At 46.9% G+C, this 20,902-nt stretch overlaps 1 protein-coding gene across 3 annotated transcripts in view; it reads left to right on the forward strand.

Moving 5' to 3' along the window:
- The window catches only part of GLI3 (GLI family zinc finger 3), a 306,557-nt gene extending 292,330 nt beyond the window's left edge, over positions 1-14,227 (forward strand). For all 3 annotated transcript variants that reach the window (XM_065938677.1, XM_065938678.1, XM_065938679.1), the window contains 3 exons: positions 2,573-2,863; positions 7,299-7,626; positions 8,593-14,227. In XM_065938677.1, coding sequence (XP_065794749.1) covers positions 2,573-2,863; positions 7,299-7,626; positions 8,593-10,925 — 2,952 coding nt within the window. In that variant the 3' untranslated portion in view covers positions 10,926-14,227. The remainder of the gene's footprint in view (positions 1-2,572; positions 2,864-7,298; positions 7,627-8,592) is intronic.
- The last annotated feature ends 6,675 nt before the right edge of the window (positions 14,228-20,902 follow it).

The raw sequence follows: 20,902 nt of genomic DNA on the forward strand, positions 1-20,902 counted from the left end.
TCCCCTCTGTCCATATCTTTCTTAGCATCCACACTTTTCATATTTTCCATTCTTTGAGATTTAATCCTATCATATATAAAACTGTGCTCACAGAGTCTTGTATCTATAGGGATCATTAAATGTTTATGTAAAATTTTATTTGGGTAAATTCTACAAAGTCAAGTAGAATGAAAGTGTTCACAAAGTATCTTTCAGTTCAGGGAGTCAAAAAGGCAATCATGGTGTCAAAATTTAAACGTCCAGGACAGGAAATGTGGGTAAATTAGAACCCTGACAACATTTATCTTTACCTACACTTAGATTGCATTTCAGTCATTAATCAGAACAGAATTTGGGGGCCAATCTGCATCATGTAGTGTTTGTTGTGAAGTGTTATTTCCTGACCTTGTGTGCTTGGAGATTTTTGTAGGTGGCTATTGTTTATCTGCACATACAAGGGCTCATGGGCACACATGTACTTGTTGGTCCAGGAAATGCAGGAGCTGATGAATATTAGTATATTCATTCCATCTCTAGCTGTGTGCTCATTTCCCAGTTAACCCATGATACACACATGCAGACACCTATGGGAAGAACAGTTCTTCAAACCTGGAATGCTGGCCTGGTTTGTGCTCCTGCTCCCCGCCCCAGACGTTGCTGCCTGCCCATCACAGCAGTGCAGGGAGCCAGCACAGGGCCAGGGTCAGACACTATACAGTAATAGCACTAATCGTCAGAGCCATTCTTCTGTCCCTAATGCATAGAGTTTGATGTGCTCATTTCATTATACATATATATGCTGCAAATCACACAAGCTCCTGAAGAGGAGTAATTTGTAGTTAATGGGAATCAATTCAACCCAAAATTATCTCAAATTTGGAGGTGAGGTCTCTCAGCATTCAGGAATCTTTACCTCATTCCATTAGGGCATGCCATAATTTTAGGCAGCACTCGGTCTGTTCTTGGGCTTTTAGTGGAAAAGCATCATTTTATAAGACAGGGCTCTTTTTTTAATCCAATGGATACATTATATTAATCATGTCTTTCATGACTATTATTTATCTAATAGCTCATCTCCTGATATATACAGATGTAAATATAGACTCATATAAGCATCCGTGAATATATTATATTTCAAATGAAGTAAACAGAATCACAGTTCTGATATTGGTTATGAATATAATGCCAGTTCTGTGATGTGAGTAAATATTCAACTATAAGGGTCCATATAATTTTTGATGACTATAGGTTGAACCACTGACTCACACAGAAAATGAAATTAGCATGAAGTAATTTCTAGACCTTGTACTCAGGAGCAGAAATACTCATCTCCAAAATGACATCTATCAGCCCTCATCAGTTTATGAGTGAGCATTTGTGGATACTCCAACAGGGCTTAGGACTCTGAAGATCAGAAAGGTTCTGGATATTCTGAGCCCTGAGCACCCCCACACAGTTGTAATACAACCCAAGGGATCATATTTTAGTGATATCTAACCTAGGAGAGGCTACAGCAATTTTTTAAAATATTTATTCATTTATTATTTATTTGTCTGCACCGGATCTTAGTTGTAGCATGCAGGATTTTCAATCTTTCCTGTGGCATGTGGTCTGTAGTTCCCCGACCAGACATGTGGGCTTTAGGTCCCTGACCACAGATGGAACCCGGGCCCCCTGCACTGGGAGCACAGAGTCAGCCACTGGACTACCAGGGAAATCCCAGGAAATTATTATTATTATTATTTTTTTTATTTTTACTATGTTGATGTGTAAAGAGCACATTGTAAAATGTGGAAGAGTGATTTTAAGTCTGGGAAACAGGAATTCATAAGAAATGTCTTCACATAAGCTCTCCCCAAAGATGTGTAGCATTCTTCTCATGAAAGGTTGGGTGTCTTTTAAGCCTTCTTCTTTTATCATCACCATCAGCATCACCACCGTCATCATCATCAAATTATCTTGGACACCATGTGACACCATGACACTACTTCCTACTCACAGAATAAGTTTTTCCAGGAGCACAAACACAATTTACATGTTCTAAGTTCTCCGTGTGTGTGCGCACGCGCGTGTGTGTGTATGTGTGTGTGTGTGCGTGTGCATGTGTGTGTGTGTGTGTGTGTGTGTGTGCGCACGTGCGCACACACACTCAGTTATGTACTACTCTTTGCAACCCCATGGATTGCAGCCCACCAAGCTCCTCTGTCCATGGAATTTTCCAGGCAAGAATGCTGGAGTGAGTTGCCATTTCCTACTCCAGGGGATCTTCCTGACCCAGGGATCAAACCCATGTCTCTTGTATCGCCTGTATTAGTAGGCAGATTCTTTATCACTGTGCCACCTAGGATTCTCAAGCTCTCCCTGAGCACTTTCTAAAATAGTAATGTGTTCAAGCTAGATTCCATCGACCCCAAACTGTGTCCAAATAGTCTTTATTAAACCACTGCACCATTTAGAGGGTTCTGAATACCTCAAAACCGTGTGATCATGCTTGAAAGAATTAAAAATATAATGAAGAGCCACAAGAGACTGTTGGGCCAGGGATAATCACTTTGATAACAGTCTATTCTTTCATTGGTGGGGCATTTGACAGAAACCATATGTGTGCAAAATCCCCGGCTGCACCAAGCGCTACACAGACCCCAGCTCCCTCCGGAAACACGTGAAGACTGTACATGGCCCAGAGGCTCATGTCACCAAGAAGCAGCGTGGGGACGTGCATCCCCGGCCCCCGCCCCCGCGAGATTCCGGCGGCCACTCGCAGTCTAGGTCACCTGGCCGGCAGACTCAGGGAGCCCTCGGGGAGCAGAAGGACCTCAGCAACACTACCTCAAAGCGGGAAGAATGCCTCCAAGTGAAAACGGTCAAGGCGGAGAAGCCCATGGTATGTCATTCGCTTTCCTTCTGATTGTCCCAGGTCTCTCAAGGGGCCAGGTAGGGTGCTGAGTCAGGGGAGGACCACATCACCCCTGTCCTCACTGGAACCCACTGTTGGATTTAAGGAGGTCAGAACTCACTGATCTCAACTGCTTACCCCAGCTCAGAAAAGAGGTTTGAGGTTTCCTAACTGCTTTTTTTTAAATCGATCTGGAAGTTGTGGCAGATAGACACACACACCACTAACCACATTTGCAGGAGGCCTCTAAGATAGAGAATTATTCATTGGGTCCCTCTATATACATGTTTTCTGACTTCTTTGCCTTGGTGACCCCAAGAGAAATAAGCCATGCTTGTGTGCTGAGTCGCGTCAGCCGTGTCCAACTCTTTGTGACCCTGTGGACCGCAACCCACCAGGCTCCTCTGTCCACGGGATTCTCCAGGCAAGAATACCGGAGTGGGTTGCCATGCCCTTCTCCAGGGGATCTTCCTGACTCAGGGATCGAACCCGTGTCTCTTATGTCTTCTGCATTGGTAGGCGGTTTCTTTACTACTAGCACCACCTGAAATAAGCCATGGTCCCTGTTCTTTAGGGGTCTGCAGTCCAGTGGGATAGGCAGATCAAGAAAGCTTGGGTGATAAGGCTCTAAGACAAGTCTGGGGGTGAGCATTCAGAGCGGAGCTAACAGGGTGCACTTGGCGATGCCATGGGAGGGGCAGCGGGCAGGGGGCCGCCAAGAGCATCACTCAGAGTGGGGAAGGAATGTGTGCAGGGGCCCAGGACCTGGCACAGCCAAACATGAGTCATGGGGCCCCAGGGGAATGTGCTGGAGTAAAGAGGGGAGGATATGAAGGGTTTTTTTAATTTCTTTCTGAATTTTTAGAAAAGACAACTCCCGTGCCAATCTAGAGATTAGTTGATAGACTTGCAATGGTATCTAAAATGATTCCTGAAACAAGGAGGTGGAAAGCAAGGGAGGGATTTGAAAAATGTCATCGACAAAAATCTTACAGTTTGATGACAAATAGGACACATGGATTAAGCTATTGCTGCAGCTTCTTTCAGACTTCACTTGGTGATTTTTTGCATGGGCCAGAATAAAACAGCTAAAATTTTCCCAAAGACAAAATGAAAAGAGCAGAAATCAGAGGAGATTTAGTTCATCTATATTTGGCATATTTATATGGAGTTGGCTCTGTGTTTTGGGTTCTAGTCTGTCCAATCTTTGGATGTGGAAGAAATGTACTAGATAAGTCACGTGCTTAGACTTCCACATGCATGGGAATGATCAGACAGGCAGATTTCTACTCAGTGTAAGGAATCATTTGCATAAAATTAGAAAAGTCCAGGAATTGGATGGACATCTTGTGAATTCCTGAGTGATGTCATGTGTAGCCAGTATGTATGGGCAGGAAGTAATACGCATATGACTTAATTGCATTTTAGTGACTAACTGAGTTTGTCTTTAAACTCTTAAGAGTCTTAGCAAGTGACATTAGGTCTAGCCAAAAATCATGCAAATAAGCCATCCAGATGTATTGTTATTTTCCTGTGGATAGCTGTACTTTGCTTTTAAAAAAACACCTTACTAAGAAGTTTATATATGTTTTATAACTGATCCTTATACATTTAAATTAATCAGTTCATAAACTGTGTTTTATATACTTTTGGGGGAGGAATATTTATCAATTTCCTAAAATAAAGTCTACCTGTATAAAAACTGTGCAAAAGATTCAACCGTTTATCCTTAATGTTTACTGAAACAAAGAAAGTGAATCTTTGGTCTCCTAGATAATGTCATTGAAAGACAATGATTTATATTTGTAGGATATCCTGTGAGCTCAGAGTCCCTGGTACCTTTTATGTACATCCTTAGCAAAAAATAAAGAAAAAAAGAAAACTTATCACTTCTCCAAACACTCATTATTTAAAAAGAAAATTGGTAGAAATAAAAACGACAGCCATTTTGCTCAGTGACATCTGAGATGCTCCAAAATGTGAAATATTTTATGAAATACAGATATATTGATATAGAAACAAACTGCTGGAAAGAGATTTCAGATATTAAGACTAGGCCCCATATTTTACAGGTGTGGAAACAGAGGCTCAGTGAGGTTAATAAATTAATCAAATTTCCACAGGAGACTTTTTTATGTATATGTGCCCACACATGTAAATATAAGTAGGTATCTTCATAGACATAGTTACTGAAACATGTGAGATTTACATTTCTAATATTCTTTCTTTAACAACTTGTCTTTGATTTGTTCATCACGCTATAAATTAAATTCTTTCTTCTTTTTTTCTGATTACTCCAACATCTCTTCTGTATAATGCTCCTAAATGTCTTGTTCTCACTTCCTAAGGACAGTGGGTAATAAGGTGAGGGAATTTTGGCTTCTCTGCTCTCTTTGTTTTGTTTTCATTTTAACATATAGTTCTCTGTTTGTTTCATTTTCTTTAATCTTTGTCCTTTGTGATATTTTTGGTAGTGAACATTGCTCAGATATGTTTCCAACATAGAAGCAATGTGTTTTGAACATTCAGCATGTGAAAATGTGGAGTCAGATGTTGAAATTCATTGTTCTATTTGTCTAGGATTCCATAATAAATCACACTGGGGCCGACCAAGCAGATGTTCTCAAAGACCATTTAACTGTCATGTTGACTAGTGTAAATTTATTCTTGGACCAGACATGCACCACCTTCTTGGAGCAAGAACTGGATACACTTGTTGGCAATCTAACCTGTATTGAACTGTCTGGGGTCCTTTAAGGATTTTCTAATTGTAGATGCATGAGCCTTCTTCCAGGTCCTGTGGAGACATGAGTCTGCACCCGTCTACAGGAAAGTGTGTGTACATACACACAGATTCACACACCACATACTGATTTGACGATCTGAGAGGAAAAGTCATTCAAAGCCCTGGATGATTTAAGTTCTCTGCAAAGGAGCAGGTGGTCTGGCCCTTCAGTACTCTGCAGAAGCAAAAATAAGCCAGGCTTCGTGCATTCATGATCCCATTTGTGCATCTTATTTTTCTCTGCTTGGTTGCCCAGGACACACTTAGTGTACCGTGTGGTGCTCACTTAGAAAGTGTTCATTTCCTTGGGTGTGTGTACTGTGGCCTCAGAAAAAGTGTGACGGGTTCCATGGAAATGACCTGTGTCCAGAGCCCCTTCTGACAGCACTGTGGTTCCACCTGAGACCATAGCTGTGTGTGCTGGAGTGTGTGTGATTATCTCTCCTTGCTCATGGGCTCTTGTCAGACTCCAGTTGCTAGGTAACACCAGAGTGAGAGCTACAGAGGAACAGAAGTGAGGCCAGGCCAGGAGTCTAGGTCATCACACTGTTCACTTTGTAACTTTGGGCAGTCACTGAACTTCTCTGAACATCACTTTTCTTATCTCTACGAAAAGGATTCAACTGTTTATCCACCGGGACACCCCTGGAATTTTAGATGGGCCAGGCCCAGGTTGTGCGGAACGCTCAATGCAAGCCAGAGTGCTCCCAAACGTAGACACAATGAGCTGTCCCCATGGTCAGGGGCCCCTGGAGGTGGGCCTTTCCCTGAGAACCTAGTGGACTAGATTAAGTTCCCAAGAGTTGCAGAATTGGCTTACCAAGTCCACTTGGTTGGGGTTAGAGAAACCTGGCTTGATTCTCCTAGTGCAAGGCTAGTTGCACACTGCAGACTGGAAGAGGCCCATGACTTCTCCAGAGACTCCTTTCTGTCTATGGCAGAGACTAAGTGACTTAAGTCTTCCCTCTTACAACTGCTTTTACATATATCCCCTACTTGGAGTTTTACAAAGCAAGAAAATGTAGAAGGAATGGACAGAGATTATAGAGCTTGGGGAACCAACCCTGAACCGTAAAGAGGGACTGGTTGGAGGGGAAGTAACATCTGTTCCTGGCATATATATCCTGAGGACTAAAGCATTTATACTAATAACCACTAATACTCTCCAAGCCAATTAATTACTACCTATTATCCAGGTCTTTTTGAACTCTGTGTGCCTTCAGGGCTTCACTCCTAATTTGCAAAACAATCCTTAGGATAAATAAACTGTCCCCACATTCTGGATAAGGAAACTGAGGTTTAGAGTGGCTAAGTAATTTGCCCAAAGGCTAAAGTCATGGAGGTGAGGTGGGAACTGAGGAAATGTGACGCAGAGTTGGCATCGGGGGAGGGACCCCATGGCTGCAACATCACACCTGGCTCCCCCTGCTGTCCATTGCCCTCCACGGTACATCTGCCTGCTGGCCCATCCATCATCACTGAGCTCAAGGGAGGCCACCTCCATGCACTAGAAAATAGTTCTTCTCATCCCACCCACTGAGAATCTCGCAGGACTTGATCTGCGTGATTGCTCATCGTCTGCTCCCTGGCCTTGATCATCTAGGTAACATTTATTTCCTTTTCTTCTTGACCCCACAGACATCTCAGCCAAGCCCTGGTGGTCAGTCTTCATGCAGCAGCCAACAGTCCCCCATCAGCAACTATTCCAACAGCGGGCTCGAGCTTCCTCTGACTGATGGAGGTGGTGTGGGCGAGCTCAGTGCCATTGATGAAACCCCAATCATGGACTCGACCATTTCCACTGCAACCACAGCCCTTGCTTTGCAAGCCCGGAGGAACCCAGCAGGGACCAAATGGATGGAGCACGTCAAACTAGAAAGGCTCAAACAAGTGAATGGAATGCTTCCACGACTGAACCCCATTCTACCCCCTAAAGCCCCTGCAGTCTCTCCTCTCATAGGAAACGGTGAGTTCCACCCAGACCTCATGTCTGCTTGGGGTCTTCTGTTCTTTCAGTGGCAGCCAGAGCACTGAGCGGGTCCAGGTCCTTGGGTTTTTTGGTTGCTTGTTTCCCCACCAGCCCTAAAATGATGCTGGAACTACACATATTAGTGTTACCTTTCTAGAGAGCCCATATTTTATTGGGTTAGCTAAAAAGTTCGTTCAAGTTTTTCTGTAAGATAATACAGTGAAAAAAAAAAAAAAACCAATGAACTTTTTTGGCCAACCCAATAAAAGCAGACAGCAAGAGGATAATACTGGAATGAAAAGTAAAACTTCATGTGACTCATATTTTGATGGTGAAATCATCACTATTAGATCAGAGTAAGGAAATCTTAGCTGCAGAGGCATCCAGAGTTAGCCCCTGTCTTTGATTTCCACAGTCTACAGCCAGCAGGTAAAGAGTCATTTTGACCAATGTTGGCCCAATTCAGAGAAAGGGAAGTCACTTCTACCACTGTCAGCCCCTAGTCGTTTTGTGTTTTTGAGATTACACTCAGTACCTGGAGCAGAGCCCAAGTACTCCCTCACCCCACCAACTCAGGTGCCTTACACATGCATAGGATGTCAGAGGAAGCCCTGAGAATGGGCATGAGACCCTCAGAATGCCTTCTGCCCTTGGACTTCCTGTAACTTGAGCACTGTATCTACATCCTGTGGTTTTTTACTTTGCCCTTGCACTACATCTGCAAAGGAGCTTAACTCATCCAGGGAGTTGTTTCTGCTTTGTTTAAGCCAGGGAACCCATCACTGCAGCCTGCCACCTGCTCACCCACCCCCTTACCTCGTCCCTGGCCCTTTGGCACTGCAGGGCAGGGGTGGGTCACCATGACCAGACCGCCTGGTCCCAGAAACCAAAAAGAGTCACTGTTTGCCGACACCTGTGTTGTCATCCCGAGATGAACCCGTGTCTCCCACGCTGTCTCTGCAGGCACGCAGCCCAGTACCAGCTGCAGTCTGGGCGGGCCCATGCCCCTCCTCCCGAACAGAAGCGACCTGTCTGGGGTGGACATCACCATGCTGAACATGCTCAACCGGAGGGACAGCAGCACCAGCACCGTCAGCTCCGCCTACCTGAGCAGCCGACGCTCCTCCGGCATCTCCCCCTGCTTCTCCAGCCGCCGGTCCAGCGAGGCGTCCCAGGCCGAGGGGCGACCCCAGAACGTGAGCGTGGCCGACTCTTACGACCCCATCTCCACCGACGCCTCTCGCAGGTCCAGCGAGGCCAGCCAGGGCGACGGTCTGCCCAGCCTGCTCAGCCTCACTCCCGCCCAGCAGTACCGCCTGAAAGCCAAGTACGCCGCCGCCACGGGCGGTCCCCCGCCCACCCCACTGCCCAATATGGAGAGGATGAGCCTCAAGACCCGGATGGCCCTGCTGGGAGACGGCAGGGAGCCGGCAGGGACCCTGCCTCCCGTGCATCCTCCCCGGAGATGCAGCGACGGCGGGGCCCATGGTTACAGCCGGCGCCCACTGCTGCCCCAGGATGCGCTGGGCAACGGCGTGAGAAGAGCCAGCGACCCGGTGAGGACGGTATCTGAGAGCCTCTCTCTGCCCCGGGTGCAGCGGTTCAACAGCCTTAACAGCTTCAACCCTCCGGTGTTGCCTCCATCCCAGGAAAAGCGCAACCTTGTGCTTCAGAACTACACGCGGCCGGATGGGGGCCAGGCCCGCCACTTCCACTCCTCTCCCTGTCCCCCGAGCATCACTGAGAATGTCACCCTGGAGTCCCTGACCATGGACGCCGACGTGAGCCTGAACGATGAGGACCTCCTGCCCGATGACGTGGTGCAGTATTTAAATTCCCAGAACCCAGCCGGGTACGAGCAGCACTTCCCAGGCACCTTCTCTGATGACAGCAAAGTGCCCCACGGCTTGGGGAGTGGACCCGGGGACTTTGACCCACTGGGGCTGCCCGACAGCCATGCCAGCCACACCGGCAGCCAGCAGTACCGCGGCCTGGAGCAGCCCTGCCCTGATGCCAGTAAATCCGACCTGCCCATTCAGTGGAACGAAGTCAGCTCGGGCAGCGCCGACCTGTCCTCCTCCAAGCTGAAATGCGGCCAGCGGTCCATGGGCCAGCAGTCCCGGGCCTTTGGGTCGTACAGCCACATGGGTGTTCACCCACAAAATCCCCTGAGGAGTGGGGCTGGCCCAGTTGGGGGGTATCCGACCCTCGGGGAGCATGCCAGCTCCTTTGGGGGCCCGGAACACTTATTGAGCCATGGTGGCGGAGCTGGCACCAACGGGAACGCCTTCCACGAACCACCCTATAAGGCCCAGCAGTATGGGAACTGCCTCGCCAGGCAGCCTGGTGCCCCCAGCTTACTCGATGGGGCCTGCGGCCCCGGGATCCAGGCGGCAAAGCTGAAAAGCATCACCATGCAAGGGAGCGGGAACCATCTGGATTTCAGCCTGTCGGTGGCCCCGAATGAGTCAGCGGGCAGCACGGTGAATGGCATGCCCACCCCAGACCCCACAGGGCAGGGGTACCTGCCTCAGCAGCTCCTCGGTGACAGCACGCACCCCCAGGGGGCAGGCCGCTCCGGGCAGAACCTGCTGGGGCAGGCTAGCGCTACCTCACACATCTATCAAGGGCCGGAGAGCAGCCTGCCCGGACCGCCCAGCATCAGCGTGCAGCCGCCAAGCGTGGCAGCCTTCAGGGGCTACCAGCCATGTGCTGGCTACGGGGGCGGCCGGCGCCAGGCTGGGCCGAGGGGTGGTCTCGCTCTGCAGCCGGGACAGCTCAGTGACCCGAGTCAGACCTGCAGGGTGAATGGCATCAAGATGGAGATGCCAGGACAGCCCCATCAGCTCTGTTCAAATGTGCAGAGTTACTCTGGTCAGTTCTATGACCAAACCGTTGGCTTCGGTCAGCAAGACATGAAAACTGGTTCCTTCTCCATGTCAGAAGCCAACTGCCTGCTCCAGGGGGCCGGCGCCGAAAACTCTGAATTACTCTCCCCAGGTGCTAACCAGGTGACAAGCACGGTTGACAGCCTCGACAGCCATGACCTGGAAGGGGTGCAGATTGATTTCGACGCTATCATAGATGACGGGGATCACGCCAGCCTGATGTCAGGAGCCCTGAGCCCAAGCATCATTCAGAACCTTTCTCATAGCTCCTCCCGACTCACCACACCGCGAGCCGCTCTCCCGTTCCCGCCTCTGTCTTTGAGCACCACCAATATGGCAATCGGGGACATGAGCTCTCTGCTGACCTCCCTCGCGGAAGAAAGCAAATTCCTTGCGGTTATGCAGTAAGCATTAGGGGAAAAAAAACAACTGCCAAGAGACCTGAAACTTTAGGAGTTTAAAAGATTAAATTGACCCTTTTTTGTTTGGCTGAGTTTTTTTAGTTCTGTATGTATTTTAGCGATCTCATCTCACCTAACTGGGATGTGTTTCAAGTATATTCCTTTTATGGAAAAGGACTCTGAAAAACCCTAAAGTATTCTAGGGAGAAACTGTCTTCCGTTTCAGTTTTGAATCAGTATTGTTACACTCAAAACATCCTCTTTTAAAAAAAAGAAAACTGTAAGCCCGTTCCTCCCCAACCCCCCCCCCCCCACCTTTTTTTAGTAAACCGGTGTAAATGGTGATGTGCGCGTTCTTTCTTTTCAGAGAGAGGGCAAGTGAGATGATTTGACGTGTCTCTCCGTTATTCCAAGGAACTAGGAAGTTGGTGTGCTTGTGACTAAGGGGTTACACGTCCAGCGTTTTTCCATTTTCCTTTACATATGCTCAGTGTTTGCTTTTGTGTTTTGTTTCTTTTGTTTTTGAATTCCCACGCTGGGCTTGGGAGTCGGAAGTTGGAGAGTGAGTTTGGGAATCTCTTGTGGGTGTACTGTAGCAGAGGTGACAGGCTCTTGGGAAGCCCCCAATCCCCGTTCAGTTTGGGGCATGCTTCAGACAGATACACACAAGTGGAAATTCAGGGCTCTTGTGCAGGAAATTGTTTGTCCCCAGTTGAGGTTTAAAATTCTTCCTGTCCGTACATGTGCTGTGGACAGGAAGGTGGGTACGTCTATATGTCAGTTCTCGGTTATGGACCCTGCCTCCCCGTCTCTGTCTGTCCACGAATGTTCAGTGCTGTTCCAGGGAGGAGTGCTGGGTGACGCTCAGACACTCTATTACTTTCATCTGTTCTGGTAAGAAGGGAGATATGTTATAGATTAAAGCTATTGCGTAGAATTTGGGAAATATTTGTGGGTTGGCATATTTGTTGATTAGTTCCATCTCTCGCCCCATTTTCATAGATAACAGAATAACAGAATTGATTATATCTAGTTTTGAATATGTAGGTACTTAATCCCACAGCTGGCTATGTCATCAACAATATATTAATTCCACTATAGGAAAAGAGTATTTCTAGTCTAAGTGCCCTATTTTAGGGGACTTATGAAATTTGGTTGTAAAAGAAAAGCTCACAGACCAAGATATTTGGAATAAATTGCTTCAAACATTTTCAGTACTTAAAAACACTAAGGGCGTAGTTTCATAGCTATGTGGATACGTTTTTAACACTCTATTACATTGTGCACCCATTTAAGAAGTTAAGTCTTCTATGCAGTTTGTCCTTAATGGGGACTTAAGCTAGACTCTCAGATGAAAAGGTTTAAAGGCTTAAAAAGTGCAGCTACTCCCCATGTATACAATTGCTACACATAAAAGACATACCATTTATGCACAGGGTATGTGGACTATCCAGCATTTTACTTTTAAAAATTATGTAAACTATGAAAATACAACATCAACACCTCCATCGACATGTTGTATTCTGTCCCATTGATCTTGGAGTTAGATTTATCCAGAGTGATTCATGAGTCCATTATGTGTTTTTTCCCCTTTAGTTCTGCCATTTAAATTAGTAGTAGACAAAAATCAAATAAAAGTATGAGATAATAGAATGTTGGGACCAGCTCATTTTTCTCAGGTTTATGTTCTCTTATTTGGACCAAGAATCTCATGTGGGGTAAAATTCCCCTCTGAATTTTAGACTTTTGGGACTTCAGCTGAGACGGTTGGGTTTGCTTTCAACTAGATGAAAGCAGAGGGGTGTTGCGGTCCTCCTGCTGTTCCCCACGCGCAGCACCTTCTTTTAAATCAAAGGAAGCATCCACTTTGGAACAGAGCCCCAAATCAAAAGATAAGTAGTGATCTAAGCTAGGAGAGTTGAGTTTCTATCACTCTTCAGTGGAAAAACTGAGGCCTTTTCTGTATTCTTCAAACGGGTCATGATCTGGTCACAAAATTGGCAGTCCAGCTCCCCGAATCTCGTATCTAGTTGAACTCAAAGTCCCAAGGTCTGAGCTCGCCTGCTCTTGTGGCTTAACCCCACTCCTGTCTTCCTCCTCCTGCACCGAGAGCCCTTCCCCACGAGAGTCCTTGGATGAGCCCTGCATTTCTCAGTTACCGTATTTCCCAAATCACCTTCGCCGAGCGTGGAAGGATGGATGGAGACTGAGATGAGTATGGTTGTCACCTTGTGCTCTTGCCTTTTCCTTTGCTTTCTGGTGATTCTCCTGGTTGTCCCCTATCTTTTTCTTTCTATACTTTGTTTTCCTTGTTCTGGCCTTCAGATATGCAGGAGACCCACTCACCTTTCAGCTCAGTATTTGGTTTCTCTCAGTATGATAATCTCAGAAGGATGGAGGAGAGGAGAGGCGGGAGAGGAAAGTGTCCTTTTGAATGTGATGGTCTGTTGTGATAGTCAATGAAGAAGATCTTTTAGGGCCACTTCCAAGTGTTCTGTCTGGACATGGATTTCTGTACACTTAGAATCTCCTGTGATGGGGCCCATCCCCAGCCTCCAGTCTTGCCCCCACTTCTCTTGTCCCTTGCACTTGGGGAGATAACACCAACTCACTAGGCTCATACCCTGCTTTTTAATGCAGGCTTGTACACGGTACTTCTGTTTAGCACCTGTGTTAAACGTGTTTTTCCTTGTCGATCCATTTTGTTTTCTTCTCTAAAGAACTGATCAGACTGCCCCTGCTCTTCACACATTCGCTCACACTCTTGAGCCACAGAGTTTTGATTCTTGCGATGTATGTGCCTTATTTTATGTTAATGTCGTCGAAGTGAGGGACCAGTTGGTGTTGCCCAGTCAGGGCTTGAGGCTGTGTGCTGGCCTCCGGCCAAGAGGACCCGATTGTAGCAGAGTCTGAGCTGTCTCTAACCTGACTTCCCATGTTGTTTTGAATGCATAGGAGGATGTTCTTTTCTGACAAGTTACTGTTGTGTATCCTGCAAACATGTAAGATAAAATACAAGTTCATTGTTTTCACCTTTTTTAGATTTTTTAAAAAATAAAATGTGTAACCCTTTTTTTAAAAGAAACATGTGTAAATACATTTAAGTATTGTAGGCATAGTGTTTGGACGTGGCCGGCCCCGGGCCTTCCTCGGATCAGCCTGCAGCCTGTGCGATGCCCCCCACGCCCACCTCAAGCCCGGGGCTGCAGCCCCCCAACAAATGGACTCTTACTTCTGCTTTCACAAACACTTAGTCTTTTTATAACAAAGAAAAGGAACAATGTTTCTTACAATGTCAATAAAAAAACTCTTTGTACTGAAATGTTTCCTAGGCCGTTTATTTAATTCATAGTTGAATGGAAAGGGGGCTTTCTTTGGAAAAGTCCAGAACCTGCATTTACTCAGACCACCCCCCTGACTTCACACACACACACACACACACACACACACACACACACTCACAAGCTTAGTCTGAGACCCAGACTCCTCATCCCTAAGATGGAGAATGAGGCAATCCACTCTCTGATTGGTATGTGAGGAAGGGTACCTGGGAAGCATGCCGGTTGTAATGTGGGCCATTTTTCTTAATTTCATCTCTTGACCAAACTCTTAAGAGGAAGGACATGAATAGGTTTAACGTCTCACAACATGTTCCTCTTTTATGTATCATCCTGTTATTTGGAGATACCCTAACACACCTTAACAGAAAATCTGACGTGGTAGAAGCTTACTTTTATGTGGCTTTTAATAACTGATACCAGAAAGAAATTGAAGCTATTTATCTCATTTGTCTTTTCTCCAGATCATTATAAAAGACTCCAAGAGGGTCTCTTCCTCTTTCTCAGTAGCATCAGGTATCTTTTGAACCACCAGGCGAAGGCACTGGGTGTTGTTGGGAAGCACAGGTGGTCCTGGTTGTCAATATCATAGGGCTACAAGGATGGGTCAGCCTTCGTGCACATATGCACAGATGCACAAACACATGCACACACTCACAGCACCTGTCCCAGGGGACCCCTTGTCCTGTGGGTGGTGAATATATCGTTCACTGACCTCTAGCAGCAATTTTCCAGTCATAAGGATGCTTCACTCTTTCCTCATTCCTAAGGGAGAATTTCCTCTCATAAATTCAAAATTCTTTGCTTTCATAACTAGATCCTTCACATAAAGTGTCCAAATGTGTCCAGAAAAAAAAAAGGGGGGGGGGGAAACAAGAACTTATGCCCTCTCTTAGGTTTAAATTGTCTTCTCACAAAGATGCATGCCATGTAGTAAGTCAAAATAAAATAAGAAATGAGGCTAACAAAAAGGAAAAGTTGGAAATGAGATATTCCCAGAAATGAGAGGCATGACAAACTCCTGCAAGTTGGTGTGAACAGGATGCAGGTACCACTAGCAGCTTTGTTTAAAAGACTCCTCCTGTCAAGGAGACGTGAAGGAAGCAGTTTGCGGTAAAATAGCAGAGCTGCAATCCATTTGGTGTTTCATACAGATTTATATTAAGTAAGTTTGGTTCAAAGATGTTATGCATTATCCAGATAAGACTATGACAGGAGAATGCTAGTATAAGATGGAAAATTTAACCAAGCGCCAAAATGTCTTATTCATCCCTTTTTCCTCCATGACTTTCTCTATTTTCTTGGCAGTTTTTCCCCTTTGGTTAGTAAAAAAAATTCAACTGAGTAAGTTTGAAAATCAAATTGGCTGTATTAAACAGTTCATGAATGGAGCAGCTTTTCATCTAGGAAGCAGAGAGAGACTCCAAGGGTTTGTGCAAAGTGGAAGGCTTTTATGGAGAAAAGAGTGGGACAGGAAAGTCAGTCATAAGAGAAAAATGAAAGTTCACTGGAGGAAAGTGAGCGTTTGGGTAATGTAAGACTCTTCATTGGCTGAGCTGTATTTCCACCAGCTGGGTTTGTTGATGGGCAGGAAGACAATCTGCCTTCTTTCTATTGGTATAGTAAGGTTGTTGTACCTCCTGTCTGGAAGTACAAGATAGTCTCTTCCTGTTGGGATCTGTGATTGACGTTTTCACGTTTGGTGTAATTGACAAGAAGTGGTAGCCTTCCCTATTCCAATTTTTGTTGGGGTTTCCTTTTTATTAATTTTCACAGGACTTACTTTATAGTATATTTACTATTTAAAAAACAATCTGAGCTCATATCTCCTTTAATGTTAGCTTCCTTAAACTTTCATTTTGCCAACCTACACCTAGTTTATGCCTTCCCCACCTAGTTATCCAAACTCCTTACTGTTTTTAAGACTAGTAAGAGAATCTAGAATAGAATCTGGTTTTAGGCTTCTTTCTTCTTCCTGTACATTTTTTTGACCCATGCTCACCCAGCAGAGGCAGGGACTCTTAGGTTCTACACATTTTCTCACCTGTCCCTGAATCTTCTGCTGCCTCTCTTGCTGCATCCAACTTTCCTCAAGGCCCAGTGGTAGGTTAGGATGGTCTCTGCCCTCATAGAACTACTTATGGGTTATCTGGAGGTGTTAGACAAGAGTTATATTAATTCAACAGCACTGCCTGTATGTCTAATATCCCATTCAGAGTCCTTGATGCGAACTAGAGATGGAAAGATGTATAAAGCTGTGGGTTCACGGGCTTGTATACCAGTGGGAGGGACAGACACGTAACCACAGAATACAACTGTGTGTCATAACAGAAGACATTCAAGGGCAGGTTCAGTTCGGGGCATTATATAACCGAAGTCTTTATTGCAGGGCTTCTCAACCTTGGTATTATTGACATATGGGGCCAGATGTTCTTTACAGTGGGGGCCCATCTCATGTTCTGTAGGATGCTTAGTGACCAGTTGCCAGTACCATGCCACAAGTTGTAACAGTCAAAAATGTCTCTGGACATAGCTACATGTCCCTTGGACAGAAAATTGGTCCACACTGAGATGCTCCAGTTTAAGTAGTGAAAATACAAGGAGAGACACCCTGTAGGCAGGTGCCCAGAAGAAGGATCCAAGTGTAGACTCAGACCTGGGAGTCCTTGGCACACAGGCGACAGAAGACGCAAACAGTAGAGCACCAGTACCAGGCACAGGTACAGAACGAGAGGAAGACTAAGAAATGAACCCCAAGGAACACTGGCCCTAGGGACCAAGAGATGGAGGGCACAGGTGAGGCAGGCTGAATAGAGAGGAAGAGGCAGGAGAGACTGCATGCCCTTGAAACAGGGAGACACTTTCCAGTAGGCCAAGACGGCAGAGTGCAACGTGCAGGTCTAGGAAAACATGAGCTGAAAAATACCCATGATAAGAGTCGGGAGACCCCGGAGATTGTGGGGGAGCACTTATCATTGGGGTGGTGAGAGTAGATATGGGTTCATGACAGTTAAGGAACCAACGACAGATTACACAAAGGGGAATGTGGTGACCTCTGTCAAGTAGCCAGTGCCATGTCATCATCCCAGATGCCATCAGAGTTAGAACATACAGGATTCCATGTTCTCACGAAGAAAAAGCAAGCAATGAAGCTATGGCATGATGCTTCCTATCCTCTAAGAGACACCTTCCAATTTGAGGTGTTACGGTCACCTCAGAGAATGTGAAATACATTATTTCCAAGGGAAAGAGGCTGGGGAGGTAGAAAATTTATTTTCTTGTGGTTGTTGTCCTTACTTTCTTCCCTTTTTCCCTTCTTTCTTCCCTCCTATCTCTTCTTCCTTCTTTAATAATAGAGGCTTGAGCATGTTAATCATCCAATAGGAAAGAGGCAGAGGAGAGGAGGCGCTTGATGTTAAGAAACATCACAGGGACCACGTGGATCTCAGGATGGATGGATGACTCTCCTGAGAAATGAGGGATGGAGGGAAGGATGGGGTGGGTAGGTGTAGACAGATGCAAGGAGTAGATATTGGAGATGGAGGGACTGAGGGAACTCAACAGTGACTTTGACCTGTGAAGACACAGAGTGGTCTGGCTTGTGTCAGGAAGGCCAGTGACCTTGAACTGGGCTTTCAGAATGCGTGGAGGGTGAGGAGGGGAGTGGAAGTTAGGGAGGAAGAGCATGAAGCCATGTGAGTTTCCCAAGTTCATCCTCGCTGCTCCAGCTCCACGGGATCCAGATTAGATTGATTGGAAGTAAGACTCAACTGGGAGATTATTGTGCTCTTAGGAGGGAAAGTAAGGTAATGCCTTTTGGCAGTGATGGTGGGAGGCATGTAGAAGGGAAGGGAGTGGAGGTAGTGTGCCCTTGGACCCACATAAGGACGGCCCAGAGCTGCTGCGTCTCAGGGAAGCAGGAAAGGGGGGCCCCCACAATTTTCTTTCATTCCTCAGGAGGTGGGGTCTAGCCCAGCCCTTCAAAGGCAGAGCAAGCCCTAGGGATGCCGGGCAGGGTTGGGGAGGCACTGGTACCTACGGTACTTTCCATCACTGGCTCTTCACTGAGCAAGCAAGAAATTTCATGTGGAATTTCTAGTCAATGGTGCATAGAGGTTTTATGTTTTTTTTTTTTTTTTTCTTTCAATTGCAGGACTATTTTAATAAAGCAACTGTGCTTCCTAGCTCTTACCTCCGCTTCCCACCTGCCATAGCTCTGCAAGACTCAGCTCACACCTCGCCTCTTGATTCTAATTTCCCTTCTGCTAGAACCTTTCCAGGCCAGGGCTCCGTGAGAAGTGTGCGGTAGCCTGGCAAGGCGACAGGCAGAGCTAGAGGAGCACCGGCAGCCCTGGAGAGCCAGCCAGCCTTGCCCCAGGCTGGCCTCTTGGGAGAGAAGCCCTGGTCCACAGCCACCATTGGGCTGGGGCAGGAAGCGGGGTGGATCGGCTCTGCCCTCTTCCTGAGCTGCTTCTGTGGGATCAGCCTTCTTACTCAAGCTCTAGCTGAAGAAAGATTCCTCAGCCACTCCAACTAGAAGCAGCTAAAACCTCCAGATTGTCCCTGCTCTTTATAAAAGCTCTAGAGTTGACACGAGAGCTTCTGATGCTGGTGGGAGAGGGACATGACAGGTTCTCCGCACCTGAACCATCTGAACCACATCCACATCTGAACCATCACCCTCAACAAAGATGCATTTGGTAGTATTTTTGACCCAGTGCATCACTCCTGGTGTTCTGCTAATTCCCTGACTACCGGTTGGAAGGTTTATGAAACAGTCGTTTCGATTCTCTGAAATCAGGGGGAAGGGAGACTGGCGAGGATCCCACAGACTGCTCTTTCTTGGCTGGGCCTGCCTCTGAGTCCCTCCGCTCCTGCAAGGACCCCTCAGGACATGGGAAAAGGACGGCTCGGCCCTGCAAGAAACCCCATGGGACCCCAGACCAGTGATCTTGCCCCGCAGCTGTGAAGCCTCCTGCGCTCAGAAATTCTCCAGCCGATGCGATCCTCGCTTGGCAGTTGGACCGCAGCTCCTCCCAGCTGGCAGGCGCAGGCCTGCAGCCTTCAGGGCTTATGAGGGCCAAATGCAATGCGGAGGTGTGATTCACCGAGTTCCCAGAGGCAAGAGACGCGGCCAGCTGGCAGAGGATTACTGAACAGCCAGGCCAAGGAATTCCATCGCTGTTTGGATGGAGACAAGCAACTAGCTACCTCGCTTCTCCTCCTCCCCCGCTGAGGCACGGAGATGAAGGCCGGCCAGGACTTGGGGGGCAGAGGGAAGGAACCAGACTGCTTCACTGACTTCCAAGTCAAGGCTCTGTGGCAGCGTCCCCAGGAAGTCAAGGCAAGAGATTTCTGCCTTTTTGTTTGGAGATGATTCTGGCGCCCACCAATGTTTCCCCAGAACACACCTAGATGCATTGCCCAGACGTGATTTTTTAATAAGCATCAAACTTGTTAGGCAAGAAACGGAATACTGGGTAACAAACAAACAAGCCCAGTGTATACTCCAATCAGGGGTTGTCTAGTCTCCTGAATAGGAGATTTCTCCCCCTGCACCTTAGCTATCTCAGGCTCTCTGGGTGTCTCTTGTTTCAGTTTAGTTGCTCAGTCATGTATGACTCTTTCATGACCCCATGGACTATAGCCTTCCAAGCTCCTCTGTCCTTGGGATTGTTCAGGCAAGAATACTGGAGTGGGTTGCCCATTTCCTTCTCCAGAGGATCTTCCCCACCCAGAGACCAAAGCTTTGTCTCCTGCATTGGCAGGGAGATTTTTACCCCTGAGCCACCAGGGAAGTCTTCAGTGGGTGTCTACCAGTTACAAATCCATTGCACAACCATTCTTAACTCAACTTAAGAAGCTGGTTGCTCCATGAACCCAGGCCTCTGGACACCTCCCATTTGATCTACATCCTTCCATAGATGAAGTCATGAACCATCACCATAAGGATTTTCCCTGAAGTTCATGCAAAGAACAAACCCTGAAGACCCCAGCCAAGCTCCCTCAACCTAGAGCTTAGATTCCTGCATCCTTTGAATTGAGGTAACAGGTGACTTGGAGAAGGCAATGGCACCCCACTCCAGTACTCTTGCCTGGAAAATCTCATGGATGGAGGAACCTGGTAGGCTGCAGTCCATGGGGTTGCTAAGAGTCAGACACGACTCAGCGACTTCACTTTCACTTTTCACTTTCACTCATTGGAGAAGGAAATGGCAACCCACTCCAGTGTTCTTGCCTGGAGAATCCCAGAGACGGGGGAGCCTGGTGGGCTGACATCTATGGGGGTCACACAGAGTCGGACACGACTGAAGGGACTTAGCAGCAGCAGCAACAGGTGACTGGGTAATCCTTTTTCACCCATCTCTGCCCTACCCGCAGGGCAAGCAAACAACACTCTCTCTCCCAGGGCCACTGGGAGAACAGAATGTCCTACTGACTTTGAAGATAGGAGATCAGGGAACAGCCTTTCCTTGGGTTGCCTTGACCCAGGCTGTCTTCACTCGCTGTGCAGTTTTAGACGATTTAGTATCACTTTCCACTGTTCCGACTGAAAGGCAGACAGCTTCCAACACGGCAGCCTTCCAGCTTGTTGGAAAGGTGTTTTGAGGCGCTCCTAAATCAAGTGGGCTTAACATTCAGCCAA

This window comes from Muntiacus reevesi, chromosome 6 (assembly GCF_963930625.1).
Source record: "Muntiacus reevesi chromosome 6, mMunRee1.1, whole genome shotgun sequence".
NCBI lineage: Eukaryota > Metazoa > Chordata > Mammalia > Artiodactyla > Cervidae > Muntiacus > Muntiacus reevesi.